The 19796-nt window shown below is 42.7% G+C and overlaps 1 protein-coding gene across 4 annotated transcripts in view; it reads left to right on the forward strand.

Annotated features, from left to right (window-relative positions):
- Nucleotides 1-14924, forward strand: part of LOC106609886 (bifunctional UDP-N-acetylglucosamine 2-epimerase/N-acetylmannosamine kinase) — a 39033-nt gene extending 24109 nt beyond the window's left edge. For 3 of the 4 annotated variants that reach the window (XM_014208918.3, XM_014208917.3, XM_014208919.3), the window contains 9 exons: nt 470-622; nt 1224-1436; nt 1768-1855; nt 6328-6541; nt 7930-8059; nt 8550-8771; nt 10614-10796; nt 11006-11125; nt 13124-14924. In XM_014208918.3, the coding sequence (XP_014064393.1) occupies nt 470-622; nt 1224-1436; nt 1768-1855; nt 6328-6541; nt 7930-8059; nt 8550-8771; nt 10614-10796; nt 11006-11125; nt 13124-13359 (1559 nt within the window). In that variant the 3' untranslated portion in view covers nt 13360-14924. The remainder of the gene's footprint in view (nt 1-469; nt 623-1223; nt 1437-1767; nt 1856-6327; nt 6542-7929; nt 8060-8549; nt 8772-10613; nt 10797-11005; nt 11126-13123) is intronic. The other variant, XR_014393042.1, reaches the window with a different exon arrangement.
- The last annotated feature ends 4872 nt before the right edge of the window (nt 14925-19796 follow it).

Here is a 19796-nt window from a genome sequence, read left to right on the forward strand (position 1 = left end):
ACTTGTCAATGAACGCACAACACTTCAGAAACAGCATGTGAAAAGTCTGTCAGCATCCCAACAACTTGTCTTCTCGAGATACAGGTAACGCACCCTAACTTGGTGTGTGAGTAGGCGGTGCCCTGGAGTGCATCCAAGCGACCTGATTGGTTGGAATGAGGGGAGGCTTCAATAAAGGGTGATTGGCAGGCCAATCAGGTTAAAAGGGCCAGCCTTTTATTACCAACTTTAGGACAGTGGTATAGTACATATACCACTATATAGTGATATGGTATAGTAGCTAGTACCTTCGGCGTGGAAGGGTGTGGGAAACGAGTTATCATAAGAATGTTGTTAAATCATTTCATAAATTTATGGGGCTTTTAGCTAATCCTTCAGGGCAGAAAGAACAGTGGCAGCGGTAGACTGTTGACTTCCCCCTGTTCAGAAAGTACTAGAATGCTGAAAATGTTCTAAATGTCATCCACAGGAGACAATGTGAAGGAGGACAACTACATCGTGGCCCTGCAGCACCCGGTCACCACCGACATCAAGAACTCCATCAAGATCTACGAGCTGATGTTGGACGCCCTCATCTCCTTCAACAAGCGAACGCTCGTCCTCTTCCCCAACATAGACGCAGGTCAGTGGGGGATTCTCTATTTTTCCTCGCCCTTTCCTCATTTCGCTCCTCTTTGCGCCGTCGTATTGCGCAACCCCACACGCACATCGTGGAGCTGGAACTACAGTGTCAACCCTTCCTTGGTCAATAGTGTGAGAAGGCTACTCTGTTGAAGGGATCTGCTTATCTATTTCAGCTGCATGTCTTTTTTCCTTCTTAGATCTAATACATGTTCCCGCCTCTGTAATTGGCTAGGAACAAGCATGACATGTTTTGGGTTTCATCCTACACGCTACAGCAAGCGTCTCATCTAATGCCAACAGAATGTACAGTAAATGCAATTTAGTGTATAGGGCTGAATCCTTCAGTCTGTCTCATGGTTAGGGCTAGGACTGGTTTGAAGGGCGTAGAACGTCCCCAGAAAGGATTAGAAACCAAGTGTACAGTACTTCAAATCCAACGAAACACTACGGCTAAACAGGAAATGGCTGCAGTTCATTCAGTTGAATGGCCAAGTGTGGACTGTGTAGGAGTCGGTTAAATTAGACATCCCACAGTCTTCTCCGTTCTGTCTTGTAACTCCTGGCAACCCCTGTCCCGTCTCCGTGACGACCCCCAACAGGAAGTAAGGAGATGGTGCGCGTGATGAGGAAGAAGGGCGTGGAGCAGCACCCTAACTTCCGGGCGGTGAAGCACGTGCCCTTCGAGCAGTTCATCCAGCTGGTGTGTCACGCTGGGGCCATGATCGGCAACAGCAGCTGTGGCGTCAGAGAGGCCGGGGCCTTCGGGACCCCCGTCATCAACCTGGGGTCCAGGCAGACTGGGAGAGAGACTGGTAGGTGGGTCTACTAATGTTCATGACCATTTAGTCCAAAATGGCACCCTATTCCCTATATACTGCTCGAATATGGGCCCTGGTCAAAAGTAGTGCACTAAATGGAGAAATGGTGTGCCATTTTAGAGGCAAGCGTGGCCTCCATTTTGGAGCAGGCTAGGGGCCCTACTTGTAGTTACCAGTGTTACTTTTCATTGTATATTTCCTGGTATAGTTCTTCATTGTAACTTGCCAGTACAGTATGAGTGTTTGGTGATTGCTTTGTTGTCATTCTTCAAATCGTCCCATTATGAATGCTTATAGGACGTTGAGCTGTATTTTCTATTTCCAGGTGAAAACGTCCTCCATGTCCGAGACGCAGATACTCAGAATAAGATCTACCATGCCCTGGAGCTGCAGTTCGGGAAGAGATACCCCTGGTAAGCATCATCGCGTAACCTCTAGAAAAAGGGCTTATTACAGGGTTATTACAAGTTGCAACAGGGAGACACCATCCAGCCCAGAAGCAGAGAAAATGTCTAACTGACCTCTTGGAGATGGGGCCTATTGTATCCTAATCAGACAGCACCAAATGTTCTGTGAACACCAGCCCAAGAGGCTTGTAGGAAGACAAAACAAAAAGGCAGTGAGTTTCTCAGCTGCTACAGAATCACAGTGTTTACAGGATGTCATCAGTACAATACAACAGTGAATAATCAGTGTGTCCTCGGTCCTTGTACTTCCAGTCTGGCATCAAACACTATCAACAGACAGGAGAATAATCCATAACATTCAGTATCAAGTCTAGTGACCATCAACCCAGACCTTGAGTATCACAAACGGAACACTGGAAAGCGTGTGTTCCAGAAACTCCAGATCACTCTGAACTGAACTTAAAGGTGAACTGCCGCTTAGAACCAACTTATTTGGTTTTAAACGGCCCATGTGGCATCGATACGAGTCAAACTTTAATTCTAATGTCAAAATTGACTACAAACTGTAAATAGGATCATTTCCAAAACGGAGTTTGTCACGACATACTGGTGAGTTGGATGGATTACAATCGTGCCCAGTGCCCGAAAAGAAAGAACAGTGCTGATTGTGCTCTATCAGCTGCGCACACTCCATTAAATCATAGCAGCCAGAACCTCCAGACTGTGAGACCGACCTGCCCATTACTCAGCATCTCAGACTTGTTTACATAAGAGAACATGTCGCCAATGTTATGCTGAAATAACCCTTGGCCCTAAACCCTTTATGGAGTGGCCACTTGCTGATGTGTTTGATAGTGTCAATCACTCGAGTCTGACACTTACTTTGCCAAAATGATCATTGAGACGATCAGAGTGCACTTGTCTCCCAACTGGAACTTGTCAGTAGTCCTAAACCCATTCGTAAGCATAGTGTCCCCCCCAAAACCTGTTTTGTAACATCATTCCCTATTAAACACTGTCAGACAGATACACTGTGGTAATGATGAGAAAGTTGTAAAAAGCAAAACTTTGCACCTCGCCAGTGACTTGATAAGCTGATTGTGGCCTGGCTGCTCAATATGCCTGATAGCTACTATTTCCTAGTTTTAGCGATTTAGTGATTAAGGGCACTGATAAACAGCCTGTAGCTTGTGCTTTATTTACGATAGTTTGACAGCTTGCAGATAATGAAGTTGTAGATCTGTTATTGTTCCCAGAAATCAGTCCTGAGCGCGTAGCCACTTGATAGACTGTCTGCAGTGTACTGACTAGTTTATCATGCACATTTTAACTTGAGAAATACTGCACCAAACACCTTCGCTAGATATAGAATTGCGCGACTAAAACCTTCTCGGCAAAATCTTCGACATTTAATTACAGATGTCTTGATTACGGATTAATTCTGACCATTTTAATATTTTGAGCAAGTGGCTATGTTGTTGCTACGGTGACTCAGGAGGGACAAACAACCGTAACTGCCACGGTACAGTTAAGCAATAAGGCCTGACGGGGTGTGGTATATGGCCAATATACCACAGCTAAAGGCTGTTCTGCGTCGTGCCTGGATACAGACCTTAGCCATGGCATATTGGTAATATTAGGTGCCTTATTGCTATTATGAACTGGTTACCAATGTAACTACAGCAGAAAAAAAAGAAAATTGTTCATACCCATGGAATATGGTCTGATATACCACGGCTGTCAGCCAATCAGCAATTCTTAATGAGCAATCTTCAAAACGAGGCCAAATCAGTGCAGTCACCCTTTAAGTAATCTTAAATTTCCCCATTTCAATGAACTTATACCTTTAAAATATATATATATTCTGCTCAAAAAAATAAAGGGAACACTAAAATAACACATCATGAATGAATGAAATAATCTTATTAAATACTTTTTTCTTTACATAGTTGAATGTGCTGACAACAAAATCACACACAAATAATCAATGGAAATCCAATTTATCAACCCATGGAGGTCTGGATTTGGAGTCACACTCAAAATTAAAGTGCAAAACCACACTACAGGCTGATCCAACTTTTATGTAATGTCCTTAAAACAAATCAAAATGAGGCTCAGTAGTTTGTGTGGCCTCCACGTACCTGTATGACCTCCCTACAATGCCTGGGCATGCTCCTGATGAGGTGGCGGATGGTCTCCTGAGGGATCTCCTCCCAGACCTGGACTAAAGCATCCGCCAACTCCTGGACAGTCTGTGGTGCAACGTGGCGTTGGTGGATGGAGCGAGACATGATGTCCCAGATGTGCTCAATTGGATTCAGGTCTGGGGAACGGGCGGGCCAGTCCATAGCATCAATGCCTTCCTCTTGCAGGAACTGCTGACACACTCCAGCCACATGAGGTCTAGCATTGTCTTGCATTAAGAGGAACCCAGGGCCAACCGCACCAGCATATGGTCTCACAAGGGGTCTGAGGATCTCATCTCGGTACCTAATGGCAGTCAGGCTACCTCTGGCGAGCACATGAAGGGCTGTGCGGCCCCCCAAAGAAATGCCACCCCACACCATGACTGACCCACCGCTAAACCGGTCATGCTGGAGGATGTTGCAGGCAGCAGAACGTTCTCCACGGCGTCTCCAGACTCTGTCACGTCTGTCACATGTGCTCAGTGTGAACCTGCTTTCATCTGTGAAGAGCACAGGGCGCCAGTGGCGAATTTGCCAATCTTGGTGTTCTCTGGCAAATGCCAAACGTCCTGCACGGTGTTGGGCTGTAAGCACAACCCCACCTGTGGACGTCGGGCCCTCATACCACCCTCATGGAGTCTGTTTCTGACCATTTGAGCAGACACATGCACATTTGTGGCCTGCTGGTGGTCATTTTGCAAGGCTCTGGCAGTGCTCCTCCTGCTCCTCCTTGCACAAAGGCGGAGGTAGCGGTCCTGCTACTGGGTTGTTGCCGTCCTACGGCCTCCTCCACGTCTCTTGATGTACTGGCCTGTCTCTTGGTAGCGCCTCCATGCTCTGGACACTACGCTGACAGACACAGCAAACCTTCTTGCCACAGCTCGCATTGATGTGCCATCCTGGATGAGCTGCACTACCTGAACTTGTGTGGGTTGTAGACTCCGTCTCATGCTACCACTGGAGTGAAAGCACCGCCAGCATTCAAAAGTGACCAAAACATCAGCCAGGAAGCATAGGAACTGAGAAGTGGTCTGTGGTTACCACCTGCAGAACCACTCCTTTATTGGGGGTGTCTTGCTAATTGCCTATAATGTCCACCTGTTGTCTATTCCATTTGCACAACAGCATGTGAAATTTATTGTCAATCAGTGTTGCTTCCTAAGTGGACAGTTTGATTTCACAGAAGTGTGATTGACTTGGAGTTACATTGTGTTGTTTAAGTGTTCCCTTTATTTTTTTGAGCAGTATATATATATTTGCGGCAGAATTGGCTCTTTTAGTCATTCTTAAACCTTTAAACCTGACTTGGCTTGTTAAATGAAGGTCTAAAAGCTAAAATCTCCCATCTCCTGTTTCAGCTCTAAGATATATAGGGATGGGGATGTATATACAATACCATTCAAAAGTTTGAGTTCACTTAGAAATGTCTAGAAGTCCAGCATCCCGGAGTCGCCTCTTCACTATTGACGTTGAGACTGGTGTTTGGCGGGTACTATTTAATGAAGCTGCCAGTTGAGGACTTGTGAGGTGTCTGTTTCTCAAACTAGACACTCTAATGTACTTGTCCTTTTGCTTAGTTGTGCACCGAGCCCTCCCACTCCCCTTTCTATTCTGGTTAGAGCCAGTTTGTGCTGTTCAGTGAAGGGAGTAGTACACAGAGTTGTGCGAGATCTTCAGTTTCTTGGCAATTTCTCACATGGAATAGCCTTCAATTCTCAGAACAATAATAGACTGATGATAATAGACTGACGAGTTTCAGAAGAAAAGTTTTTGTTCCTGGTCATTTTGAGCCTGTAATCAAACCCACAAATGCTGATGCTCCAGATACTCAACTAGTCTAAAGGAGGCCAGTTTTATTGCTTCTTTAATCAGAACAACAGTTTTCAGCTGTGCTTACATAATTGCAAAAGCATTTTCTAAATGATCAATTAGCCTTTTAAATTGATAAACTTGGATTAGCGAACACAGGAGTGATGGTTGCTGATAATGGGCCTCTGTACGCCCATGTAGATATTCCATAAAAAATCTACCGTTTCCAGCTACAATAGTAATTTACAACATTAACAATGTCTACACTGTATTTCTGATCAATTTGATATTATTTTAATGGACAAAAGATGTGCTTTTCTTTCAAAAACAAGGACATTTCTAAGCGACCCCAAACTTTTGAACGGTAGTATGTATTTATTTATAGTAACCCTCACAACTTCCATTTTTCATATAGAACTGAAATCTCACAAAAATTCCCCTCTTCTTCATCCGTGTGATTTTAATTTTTTTCCCCCCCACCAGCTCGAAGATCTACGGCGACGGGAATGCGGTGCCTCGCATCCTGAAGTTCCTGCAGACCATCGACCTTGATGAGCCGCTGCAGAAGACCTTCTGCTTCCCCCCCGTCAAGGAGTGGGACATCTCCCAAGACATCGACCACATCCTGGAGACTCAGAGCGCCCTAGCTGTCGACCTGGGGGGGACCAACCTCCGCGTGGCCATCGTCAGCATGAGGGTACGGTGGTAGTGGTGAGGTGGGGGGGTACACTGCATGTTAGATTTGTTATTCTTATTTATCTTACCATTATTAGTCGGGATTGGTTAAAAGCATAAATCCTCTTCCTGGTCATACATCAGCAAAATAAACACACAGTACATTACACTATCCATCTATTCTCTCATTGCCGTGTGCTTCTCAGATTTCTGTCTAACCATCCATGTGGGTTCATCATCCCTCTACACCCAACTAGTTCAGGTTTGTGATGGTGGTTGATAGTTTAGAATGCCCATAACCACCAAAGGTCCCTAGAAATGTATGAAGAAATGATCGATGGAACTAGAAAAGTTTCAGATAAAAATATTTACCATACCAAGATGGCATGATGTACAGAGCTGAAAGAATTTGCCTTTCAACACAACCAAGAATTAAGTCAATTCTGTTCTATTTTTGTAACGTTGCACTTCTCATGGAAGAAGCCCCAGGCCTGTACCATTTCTAGCCTGATCAAGCCATGAACTGTCCCTCTCCATCTTTGGAGGATGCATGCACTCAAAGACTTGGCCTCTCTTGGTTGACCTAACTATAGCCAGGCTAGTCATGATGTGTTGCTTGTTTATTTTTTGCTTTTGAAGCGCTTTCAGATTGTGTAAAGCGCTATAGAAATGTCATTTGTTATTATTTGTCGCGGGCATGTGTGTTGTCTAAAACTGCTTTTCGTCAGTGGAGTAAGCTGGAGTTGAACACAAATGTCAACAGTGAGAAGTCATATCTTCTATTCTCCAACTTCATGACTAATGGTTAGATTAGAATGTCAACCGATCATTCTTTAGCCTAACGGAAGTCGTCTGTCTTTTAACACATTTTTATCTTGATTAGGCCCCATTTGATTTATGATTTTACCGTGAGTAACACCATGAGCATGTGCCGCTCAGCTGAATAGTGGCTGTTAGGTATAACATTCTTCTGAGACGCTGATATATTTAATGAAATCGCTGACGTCAGACAAGCACTGACTTGTCAACCAACACATTGTGTTTTCCTTTCCTTGTGTGGCCTTCCTTATCAAATAATGTACCAACTGTACTTATCGGTTGATTGTGTTGAACAAGTGGATTTATCTGCATGAAATATCTTATCTTTGTGGGCAACAATTTAAAACTTGTTGGTTCTCTGTGGCTGAGTTGGTAGAGCAAGACACTTGTATGGTTGTGGGTTAGAGCTCTGCTGGGGCCACCAATAGGATGACTAACTCGCTTCGGATAAAATCGTCTCCTAAATGGCATATACTTTATTATTTTATATATGGGCAAAAATAAAATGTAATTTAAGGAACATTTTATTTTAAGTATTAGTGTATTGGTCAGATTTGTTTATTTTTATATATACATATTTTTTAATTGTAGGGTAAGATAGTGAAGAAGTACACTCAGACGAACCCCAAAACCTACGAGGCGAGGATCGAGCTGATACTGAAGATGTGTACGGAGGCAGTCTTTGACGCTGTTCATCTCAACTGCCGGATTCTGGGAGTGGGTACGTGGCTTTCTCTCCTTCATGAAATGTCCCTTTTTATGTTTTGAATTGCACTTGAATATGGCAACCTTTTCTTATGCGAATCTGTCAGGAAGCACATTGACTATACCAAATGTTGGGCGGGGCTTGCAATTGAACCATTTCACTGTACTTGTGTCAAATAACTGAACTTTATTCAATGTTTTAAATGCGTAAACGTCACAATCTCTTGCCCCAGTTTGTTGTGCTCAGCGACAATAAATACGCTTCAAAGTCTGCGTAGTCCCTAGTTTTCTCACTATATAATCATTTTTTACATTTGAGTAATTTCACAGACGATTTTATCCAGAGCGACTTAGTTATTAGTGCATTCATCTTAAGGTAGCTAGGTGAGACGACCACATATCACAGTCATAAGTACATTTTTCCTCAATAAAGAGTTTGTTAGTAGCTAGTAGGAAAAGACCCCTAGTTTGACAGGATCTGATTCGCTCTCCTCCACCCCCCTCAGGTGTGTCGACTGGGGGCAGGGTGAACCCCCAGGAGGGTGTGATCCTCCACTCCACCAAGCTGATCCAGGAGTGGAGCTCCATCGACATCCGCACCCCCATCTCTGACGCCCTCCACCTGCCCATCTGGGTCGACAACGACGGCAACTGTGCCGCCCTGGCAGAGAAGAAGTTTGGCCACGGCAAAGGAGTGGAGAACTTTGTCACCATCATCACTGGAACAGGTACTATTACCGTTCATTCTGTTGATTTCATTTTCTGTTTATCGTGTTTCTATGAAATATGCATGACTATCATTATAACCTTTTTAACTTAAGGTTAGATTATTTGCAAAGGTTGAATACATTCCACACCCAGATGAGATGGATAGTAAAAAATGACTGTGTGGGTGGATCGCGTGCATAGCAGACCAATCGAAACTAGGCAATCAGATGTCAGTCAGTACCGTTTCTCATTTTGAATAGATTGAAAAGGTATTGAAAAACTGGATTTGTGTCCTGGAACACAGTCCTCCACGGCTACCCCCTGTTGAATGAGGTAATTGTCTTTGAGGCATTTGCAAACCATTTAGATTTTTTTTTTTTACGAAGTGAGCGACTAAAGGGGAAAAAACCTCACCGTAACCATGTTTTGACAATGCTACTGATACTATTAAGATTTCTATTTCATTCACTTGAGAACTTTTCCTGAGGACAATGACATTTTTAATCTACGTGGCATGAGGCATTAGAAACGATCGCAACGATGAAAGCACATGTTTGTGTATAATCTCTTAACGCAGTGCTAATGTGTAAATCATAGGTTAATGACAGCTTAATTAAAGCTTAACGTTGCGACACCTGGTTATTCGATAAATAGGCTATACACGCCAAAAAGCATTAATAGCCATTTGTCAGATCTATTTCACTGACGACAAAATAATTTGCCCATGTCAAACTTATTTTGTAAATACAGTTTACAGACACACCTGCGCATAATTGTTCGGGGTTTGAAACATTTCTACTGTCTGCAAACCGGCATGACGACATTCATTCCATGCCTCTGTTCTTTGATATCAGACATAACAATATGATTTTATATAGTCAAGTTCCACATTCCAAAAGCGGCCATTTTTAACTAATTCATATAAAATACAAATATTGGTCCGTTTAATTACTTACACTTAACCAGTCATATCTAGATTGGGGCCAATGTGGTTTCTGTCTGAACGTTCCGGAGAGCGCCACTTTCTCCTCCATAGCCGTTGCTAACTGATAATTGACGCTTCTGTGTTGTGCTGTTTTATTTCTGATAGTTTTCAATATCTAATGAATATGTCCAGTGAAAGCAGATATGCAATTTGTTGACACCACAACACAGTACAGACGTGGAAACACATGTTAGTCAATAAAAACGTCTGTTAAATTCCCCCCCTCTGTTTTGCTTGTGTACAGCGGGTCATTTCATATAGGGAATTGTTGGAGGCGCTCTCGTGTTACATCTCCAAAATGTAGAGAATAAAGACGCTAACATGGCAGCCGTTCTAAAAGCTGACACAACTCTCTCTCTCTCGTGTGTGTGTATGTAATGTGTGTGTGTGTGTGTGTGTGTGTGTGTGTCTCTGGACTTAACCGTTGTGTGTCATTTCTGAACAGGTGTAGCGACCCAATAAGCATGGCTTCTTCCTGATTTGCACAAAATCCGTTCTAAGCGAAGTTCCGTCGCCCATAGGGACGCAGCGTAGCGATCATTGATCAAGGAACGAACATAACAATTAGCTAGTTAAACAGTTACCTTGCTTAGCTCGCTAATCAGTCAGCTAGCTAATGTTAGCTATCATCAAGCTGGTGCACAAGATGCACCACACGTTAGTTTTTTTTATGAGTCACAACATAAGGATTGCTCGTTCATGCCAGCGTAGCTACGCATCAAAATGAAGTAAGGCGTAGCTATCAAAACAACATTTGTCACTATAGGGGTGTCTCAACCTTGCTAACAAAGGACCCCTAACGAATAAGGTAGTCGTGCTGATCGGGAAGCCACACCGACGGGGGCACCACTAACCATTCTGTTTGATTTGTGAACAGGCATCGGCGGGGGCATCATCCAGCACAACGAGCTGATCCACGGCAGTACGTTCTGCGCGGCCGAGCTGGGCCACATCATGGTGTCTCTGGACGGGCCGGAGTGTATGTGTGGCAGCCGTGGCTGCATCGAGGCCTACGCATCAGGCATGGCCCTGCAGAAAGAAGCCAAGAGGCTCCATGACGGTTAGTTAGAACACTTCTTGATTAGATTTTTTTTGGTAATCCTTTACTTAAAACCGAAAAGCATAAGGCATGGTGGTTATAATACATTGAACCAGGCACACATTGGGTGTCCGTCTTCACCAGTGAGGGCTGCAAAGCTTAAAACAACACGTCTTATGAAAAAGAGATGTTGATTCGACCCCTGGCCTGTGTCTGTTTTGGTTCTCCAGAGGAACTGCTGGAGGTGGAGGGGATGGTGGATCTGAAGAAGGCTGAGTCCATCAGCGCCATCCACCTCATCAACGCAGCCCGCCTGGGCAACCGCAAGGCTGAAGCTGTTCTCAGAACAGGTGGGTCCACGCTCATTATGTTGGTTGAACATCACCTTACATCAGACCTACTCCTTCATAAGTTAAGTGATGCGGTGCCTGTAGAAAGTCTACACCTCCCTTGGATTTCTTCACATTTTGATTGTTAAAAAGTGGTATTACATTTAATGTTGTCAATGATCTACACAAAATACTCAGTGGAAGAAAAATTCAAACATTAAAAAAAATGAATGAAACATAAAGCACTTATATACCTTGATTAGATAAATACTCACCCCCCTGAGTCAATGCATATGAGAAACACTTTTTGGTAGTGATTACAGCTGAGAGTCTTCTTGGGTATGTCTCCATAAGAGATTTGCACACCTGGATTGTGCAATATTTGGCCATTTTATATTTTTCAAATTCTTCCAGCTCTGCCAAGGTTTTTGGGATCATTGCTAGGCAGCCATTTAAGTCTTGCTTTAGATTTTCAAACAGATTTAACTCAATTGTAACTTGGCCACTCAGGAGCAGTCACTGTATTCTTTGTTAGCAACTCCAGTGTAGGTTATTGTCTTGCTAAAAGGTGAATTCCTCTCCCCGTGTCTGGTGTAAAGCAGACTGAATCAGGTTTTCCTCTAGGATTTTGACTGTGCTTAGCGCCATCCTGTTTCTTTTTCATCCTAAAAAACTCCCCAGTCTTTGCCAATGTCAAGCATACCCATACCATGCTGCAGCCACCACCATGCTTGAAAATAAGGAGGCAGTTACTCAGTGATGTGTTTTTGGATTTGCCCCAAACGTAAGGCTTTGCATTTACGCAAAAAAAATGTTTTTTGCAGTATTACTTTAGTGCGTTGTTGCATACATATATAATTTTGTTCCGTATATTTGTATGCTTCTTTTCACGCTGTCATTTATTTTGGAGTCACTACAATGTTCAGTTTTACTCCCATCACAGCCGTTGAACTGTATCCGTTTTAAAATCACCAATGGCCTCATGGTGACATCTCTAAGCAGCTTCCTTTCTGTCCGGCAGCTCAGTTCAGAAGAACGATTGTATCTTTGATGTGTCTGGGTGGTTTAATACATCATAATTATTAACGTGAACATGCTTAAAAAGGATCGGACCCTTTTTTTTCCATTTTCGCCAAAGATTTGGGTATGTCATTTATCTGCCTGTAGCTCAGGATCTGAAGCGAGGATATGCATATTCTTGATACTATTTGAAAGGAAACACTGAAGTTTGTGGAAATGTGAAATGAATGTAGGAGAATAACACATTTAGATCTGGTAAAAGATAATACAAAGAAAAAAACAATTTTGTTGTTACTTCCAACCTCATGCTAATCACGTTAGCCTACGTTAGCTCAACCGTCCCGTAGGGGGGACCGATATTCAATGTCTGATTTGTTAGTTACCCATTACCAATCACTGCCCTTCTTTATGAGGCTTTCGAAAAGCTCCCTGGTCTCTGTAGTTTAATCTATGCTTGAAATTCAATACTTGACTGAGGGACCTTAGATGTTGTATGTATGGGGGTAGTCATCCAGAAATCATGTCAAGCCCTATTATTTCACACAGTCCATATAACACATTTTTCTTGCGAAATAATTTAGGCTTGCCTAAACAAAGGGGATGAATACTTATGCAATGACTATTTTAGTTATTGAATTATTAATTTGTAAAAATATGTCTAATTTTCTTTTCACTTTGACATTATGAAGTATTTTGTGTAGATCAATGACCATAAATTACAAAGTGGGATTGAAATAGATTGAATTGCAACGCAACAAAATGTGAAATTTCAAGGCACTGTACATTTATTTTCCCTCAATGACTGACCTGGTTAAATACGTTTGATAAATCACTTTCTTCCCACCATTTTCATTTACTTGCTGAATTATGATGCATGATATCAAATGTGACATTGACATCATAGTCCAGACCCAGCTTGAATCATAGTGCATCTGTATGAAACCCACCCTGTATTTTATAGCTAACCACTCTCCTCTCCACCGTTTCCTCCTCATTCAGCCGGCATGGCCCTCGGAGTGGGCATCGTCAACATCCTCCACATGGTCAACCCCTCTCTGGTCATCCTGTCGGGAGTGCTGGCCGCCCACTACCAGGCACCTGTCCAGCAGGTCATAGATCAGAGAGCCCTCACCTCCGCCCAGGGCATCCAGGTCCTGACATCCGACCTCGAAGAGCCCGCCCTACTGGGGGCCGCTAGCATGGTGCTGGACTACACAACCAGGCGCATCTATTAAGAACATTACGGTAATGGACTACACAACCAGGCGCATCTATTACGAACATTACAGTAATGGACTACACAACAGGCGCATCTATTAAGAACATTACAGTAATGGACTACACAACCAGGAGCATCTATTAAGAACATTACAGTAATGGACTACACAACCAGGCGCATCTATTAAGAACATTACAGTAATGAACTACATAATCAGGCGCATCTATTAAGAACATTACAGTAATGGGCTACACAACAGGCGCATCTATTAAGAACATTACAGTAATGGACTACACAACCAGGCGCATCTATTAAGAACATTACAGTAATGGACTACACAACCAGGCGCATCTATTAAGAACATTACAGTAATGGACTACACAACAGGCACATCTATTAAGAACATTGGTCAGTTGTCAAGCTCTAGTTTTCATTTAAGTGGTCCCCAAAGGAGGGCCATATCTTGCAATTCCCTGGTGTAGAAAGATTTGCTATTAGCAAATAGAAATGGCTAAGATGGAAGGTAGGATCTACAGATGGATCTGCTCAATAGGACCTACATCTATGCTACTGTCCCAGATGGGACAATCTGACACGCTCTTCTAGCTATCGACGACTCCTATTGGACGAACCGTTGGCCATCATTTATTTCAGTTAGACATTTTCCAAAGGTATCGTCAGTGATAGTCTCATTTTCAATGTCAACATAATACAATTTCTACAGGGGATACAGTACTTAAATGGTAGCACTATAAACAACAGTGCTGAAATAGTAGTACTATTAACTACCTTACTGAAATAGTAGTGTGTGGATACATATATAACAGCCTATACAGTAATATGAGTAAATGGTTGGGTGTGTCCAGACAAAAGATCTGACCAAATTTGTATTAATTTATGCTTGTACTACATGGCCATATTTTGACCCTCATAATTCCATGTTTTTGTTACTTCTTAATTCTAAACGTACAATATGTTATTCTTGAAGCCACGCTATGAAAGCAGCATGTTGCTATGACATATTAACTGTACGTATTTGTCATACCGCGCTGTAAGCACTTTGCGCCGCTTTATCTTATTTTGTCTCCATTTTGGAATCAGCAAACCTTACAGCTGGTTTGGAAAACAAAATGTCCCCCAGGAGATGTTTTATGTTCCGCAGTGTTAAATGTTTCATTACCATCCAATCATTTAAGTTAAGCATATGGAACTGGAACGAGTTCTGCAACCAGGCGACTTACCCAAGGACCACAGTTACGACCTACCCTCAAGTGTAATGCCTATGCTATGTATGTCATAGTTGTCTTGGCTGTGTGCTTCAATTGACGGTGTGCTGCCAAATCACTTGTATTCATTATCGTTCTTTTTTGTTTTAATGCGCACTTCTTTTGCCTTGATTGTCATATTTGAAGAGATTACTGTGTATAAATCAGTCATGTGATTATTCCGTTTTGTGTATTTCTGTTTTTGATTATGTCATGGATACTGAAGCTTTTTTTAAATTTTACTTCACTTGGGTACTTTGTGACCTCTAATCAATGCAATGGGTATTTTACACATTAAAAACACAAGAAAATGTCAGTTTCAGATGGGTGGATGGATTCATTAGATGCTATTCATGGTTTTAGGTGTGGCTGAACAAGGCTACGTAGTAAACACGCCACAGGGCTTGGAGTGCCAGTCAGTTTGTGCAATCGTAGGATTTAACTTTAATGTCCCTGAGGGAAAATTGGCTTAAATCCAGTACTGCTGTATACAAATAAACACTGAATATGAAATATTGTAACATAATACAACACTTTCCCATGTCATACACACCTTGTCACTCATTGTCATCACAATCAGTGACGTTGAGTATAATATCTGCCACTATTACGTCTGGGTATTCCCTGGAATCGAATCCACTATCCTGGTGTTGCAAGCTCCAAGTTTTACCAACCAACTGCGCTGCAGAGAAACTCAGGGCATAGTGATTACAATCAGGTGGTGGTGTGATTGAGACGCCGCAAACCAGAATGGCTGATTTCTTCCCATGCCCTTCATCTCCAGTTGGCAAGCATGATCCGCCTCCAGCTGTTTGGTCACAGTAGTAGTGTGATTTTATAGAATCACATCAGGTTCACAAAACAGTTGCACTCTTTTACTGTACAGAAATGGCCAGGTATCTACTTGGTAAAGGAGGAAAAGAAAACGTATTTACAATATGTAAGTATGGTTTCAAATGTGACAATACAAAGTAGTCCTGTGGCAATACCCCTGTTCTTTTGTCTGTTTTGACCATGTCAGACGGACACTAGAATCTATACTGTATAAAAATATAAACGCAACATGTAAAGTGTTGGTCCCATGAAACATGAGCTGAAATAAAAGATCCCAGATATTTTCCATATACACAAAAAGCTTATTTCTCTCAAGTTTTGTGTACACATTTGTTTACATCCTGGTTAGTGGGCATTTCTCCTTTGGGAAGATAATCCATCAACGTGACTGGTGTGGCATATCAAGAAGCTGATTAAACAGAATGATCATTACACAGGTGCACCTTGTGCTGTGGACAAAAGTCAACACAATGCCACAGACGTCTCAGGGGAGTGTGCAATTGGCATCCTGACTGCAGGATTGTCCACCAGAGCTGTTGCTAGAGAATTGAATGTTAATTTCTCTACCATAAGCTGCCTCCAACGTTGGATTTAGAGAATTTTGCAGTACGTCCAACCGGCCTCACAACCGCAGACCACATGTAACCACGCCAGCCAAAGACCTCCACACCTTCACCTGCGCGATCGTCTGAGACCAGCCACCTGATGAAACTGGGTTTGCACAATCTAAGAATTTCTGCACAAACTGTCAGAAAACGTTTCAGGGAAGCTCATCTGCGTGCTCATCATTATCACCAGGGTCTTGACCTGACTGCAGTTGGGCGTCATAACCAACTTCAATGAGTAAATGCGCACCTTTCGATGGCCACTGGCACGCTGGAGAAGTATGCTCTTCAAGGATGAATCCCGGTTTCAACTGTACCGGGCAGATGGCAGACAGCGTCGGTGTCGTGTGGATGCCCCATGGTGGGGTTATGGTATGGGCAGGCATAAGCTATGGACAACCAACACAAATGCATTTTAGTGATGTCAATTTGAATGCACAGAGATACCGTGATGAGATCCTGAGGCCCATTGTCGTGCCATCACCTCATGTTTCAGCATGATGTTGCATGGCCTCTGTATAGGGTTGCACATTTTGGGGAATATTCAGAGGTGGAAATGTTCCTTGGGAATACATGTGAATTAATATCATTTGAATGTAGATATTTTTTGCATTGGATATATTTACTATATCATAAGGAGACAAACAAACCTTTTACCTTATCATAAGTAGACACAATTACAAATGATTAAATCCTTCCAATAGATTTATTTTGTTTTGAATTGTTACGAATTGAACTTTAAATGAGTTGACTTAACATGGGATGATTTCACTGAACAAAATAAATATTGAATGATCCATCGCATCTCCCAAAAACGTTTTCAACATCTGTAAAATGATAGGAAGACAACCAAAGCTGTAGTTTCTAGACTATCAGGCTTCCATGTGTTCTCCCTGGACCTCCTCAATGTCCACCTCTTGAACATCAGACTCTGAAGCCTCATCTTCACTGTCACTTTCCAACCTTGTTGAGGATGGCTCATTGTCAGGCTCAAAAAGCCTCAAATTTGCCCGGATGGCCACCAATTTGTCAACCCTTGTATTGGTCAGCCTGTTGCGCGCTTTGTTGTGTGTGTTCCCAAACAAGGACCAGTTGCGCTCTGAGGTGGATGATGTTGGTGGGATTTGGAGGATGATGGAGGCAACAGGGGAAAGAGCCTCAGATCCACAGAATCCCTTCCTCCAGGTAGCTGATGAGGCAATATGGCAGTCGTGCCAACATATATCTCCATCCCAAAGCCCTTGCTTGGAAGTGTACTTCGCCAGACTGCCAAGAACCTTGCCCTCATCCTGTCCAAGGTGGTGAGACACGATAGTGATGACACCATAGGCCTTGTTGATCTCTGCAGCAAACAGGATGCTCTTGCCAGCATACTTGGGGTCTAACGTACGCTGCGACGTGTATGGGCTTCAGGCAGAAGTCTAAATGCTTTTTGATATTTCAGAACTGCAGTTTCCTCTGCTTGGAGCAACAGTGAAGTAGGCAGGACAGTATGGATTTATTCTCTTACATCTGCAAGCAGAGTTTGAACATCAGACAGGATGGCATTGTCTCCCTCAATCCGTGCAATGGCTACTGCTATAGGTTTCAGGAGTTTCATGCTGCTTACCACTCTCTCCCAAAATACATCATCCAGGAGGATCCTCTTGATGGGGCTGTCCATATCGGCAGACTGTCATATGGCCATTTCTTGGAGAGACTCGTTCCCCTCCAGGAGATTGTCAAACATGACGACAACACCACCCCAATGGGTGTTGCTGGGCAGCTTCAATGTGGTGCTCTTATTCTTCTCACTTTGCTTGGTGAGGTAGATTGCTGCTATAACTTGATGACCCTCCACATACCTAACCATTTCCTTGGCTCTCTTGTAGTGTATCCATTGTTTTCAGTGCCATGATGTCCTTGAGGAGCAGATTCAATGCATGAGCAGCACAGCCTATGGGTGTGATGTGAGGTTAGGACACCTCCACTTTAGACCAAGCAGCCTTCATGTTCGCAGCATTGTCTGTCACCAGTGCAAATACCTTCTGTGGTCCAAGGTCATTGATGACTGCCTTCAGCTCATCTGCAATGTAGAGACCAGTGTGTCTGTTGTCCCTTGTCTGTGCTCTTGAATACTGGTTGAGGGGTGGAGATGATGTAGTTAATTATTTCTCTGACTACGTTTCTCCATAGAGTAAAAAAAAAGATCTAATTCCAGGAGGACCATGAGCTGTTGCGATCTATAAGGTGTCTGATTCATCATTTTCACCTCAAATAGAAGTAGAGGGCTTTTTGTCCAGCGGTTGCTTGTTGTGAGCGCTAAGGGAACTTTATGCACCTTTATTGCATTCTTCACATATGATTTGGCACAGTATTTGCAAATGTACACAGCTTTTCCTTCTACATTAGCTGCAGTGAAATGTCTCCACACATCAGATGGTGCTCGGCATTGTCCTGTAAAGATTAGAAAAGAGTACAAAAAAAATACAATTCCATGTACAGATAAATAGTTAGATTAAACTATTTTGTATAAATGTTTTAAAATGAAACGTATGGAAACATGTGAATTAACACTGTTAGCAGTCTCAAGCAAGCTAAAACCCACCGTTTTTTTTCTACTAACTAGCAGAAATTGTTAACAAGTTAGAAATGATTTAAACAAACTTTTCTGTAGGCTACTATTTACTAGTTAACAAAAAGTCAAAATATATTCACCCCACCCAGTATTGTAATCAAAATTTACCAGAAAGCATGTAGTCCTTGGCTCAGACAGTGTAGTAGATCTTTAGTGAGCTAGATCTTGAGAATCAGCTGTATATGTGATGGAAGAATGCACTGTGCATGCAGACGGTTGCACTTCCATTGAATTGGGGATAGTTTAACCAAAATATGCCACAAGACCTAGAATTGCCTTGTGTATCTCACAAAAAAGGTTCACTGTTAAGGTAACTTTTTTGATGTATTTTTAAGCTAACTGTGACCAACAGATGCATATCTGTATTCCCAGTCATGAAATCCATAGATTAGGGCCTAATGACTTTATTTAATTTGACTGATTTCCTTATATGAACTGTAACTCAGTAAAATATTTGAAATTGTTGCATGTTGCGTTTATATTTTTGTTCAGTGTAGTTAACATGTCTCGAGTCAGACAATTCACCTGAGCAGCAGTCAGAACCTCACCTATCAATGATTAAAGGAAACGTAGAGCTGTACTACTGACTAGAATGCCTCCTTTGTTTCCATAAAGGGTGGAACATGGCCATCAACAATGCCTCTCTCGCTTCCAAAATTAATTAGTTTAATGTAACGTAAAGTACTATGTCAACAGAGTATGACAAAACGTAAACCAGCAGGTTTTTCAGTCCTCTGGGAATGTTTTCATAGCCTAGCTATCATATATCTAGCCTATATGGAATGACCATATAAACCCTTCAAACTCAACTTTGGACCTTGAAACTCGTTCCACTGCTTCCCCCCCCCACATTCCTCCCCTCGAATCAGGGACTGATTTAGATCTGGGACACCAGGTGGATGCAATTAATTATCAGGTAGAACAGAAAACCAGCAGGCTCCGGACCTCGTGGTGTTAAAGGCACCGCATTTGTCAGTCCCACGTCTGCATTGGCCGTGCAGTATTTACATTGCTACAGCCTCTGCAGAAGTCAGAGCATTAATACTTATTGTGCTTCGATGAGCAGTGCTGTTGTGAAGGAAGTTCAAGGAAGTGAGTTTGTGTTTAAACAGGACCTTCCGCCAACCAATCA

The sequence above is a fragment of the Salmo salar genome, chromosome 08 (genome assembly GCF_965601325.2).
Source record: "Salmo salar chromosome 08, fSalSal1, whole genome shotgun sequence".
In the NCBI taxonomy this organism is placed as follows: domain Eukaryota; kingdom Metazoa; phylum Chordata; class Actinopteri; order Salmoniformes; family Salmonidae; genus Salmo; species Salmo salar.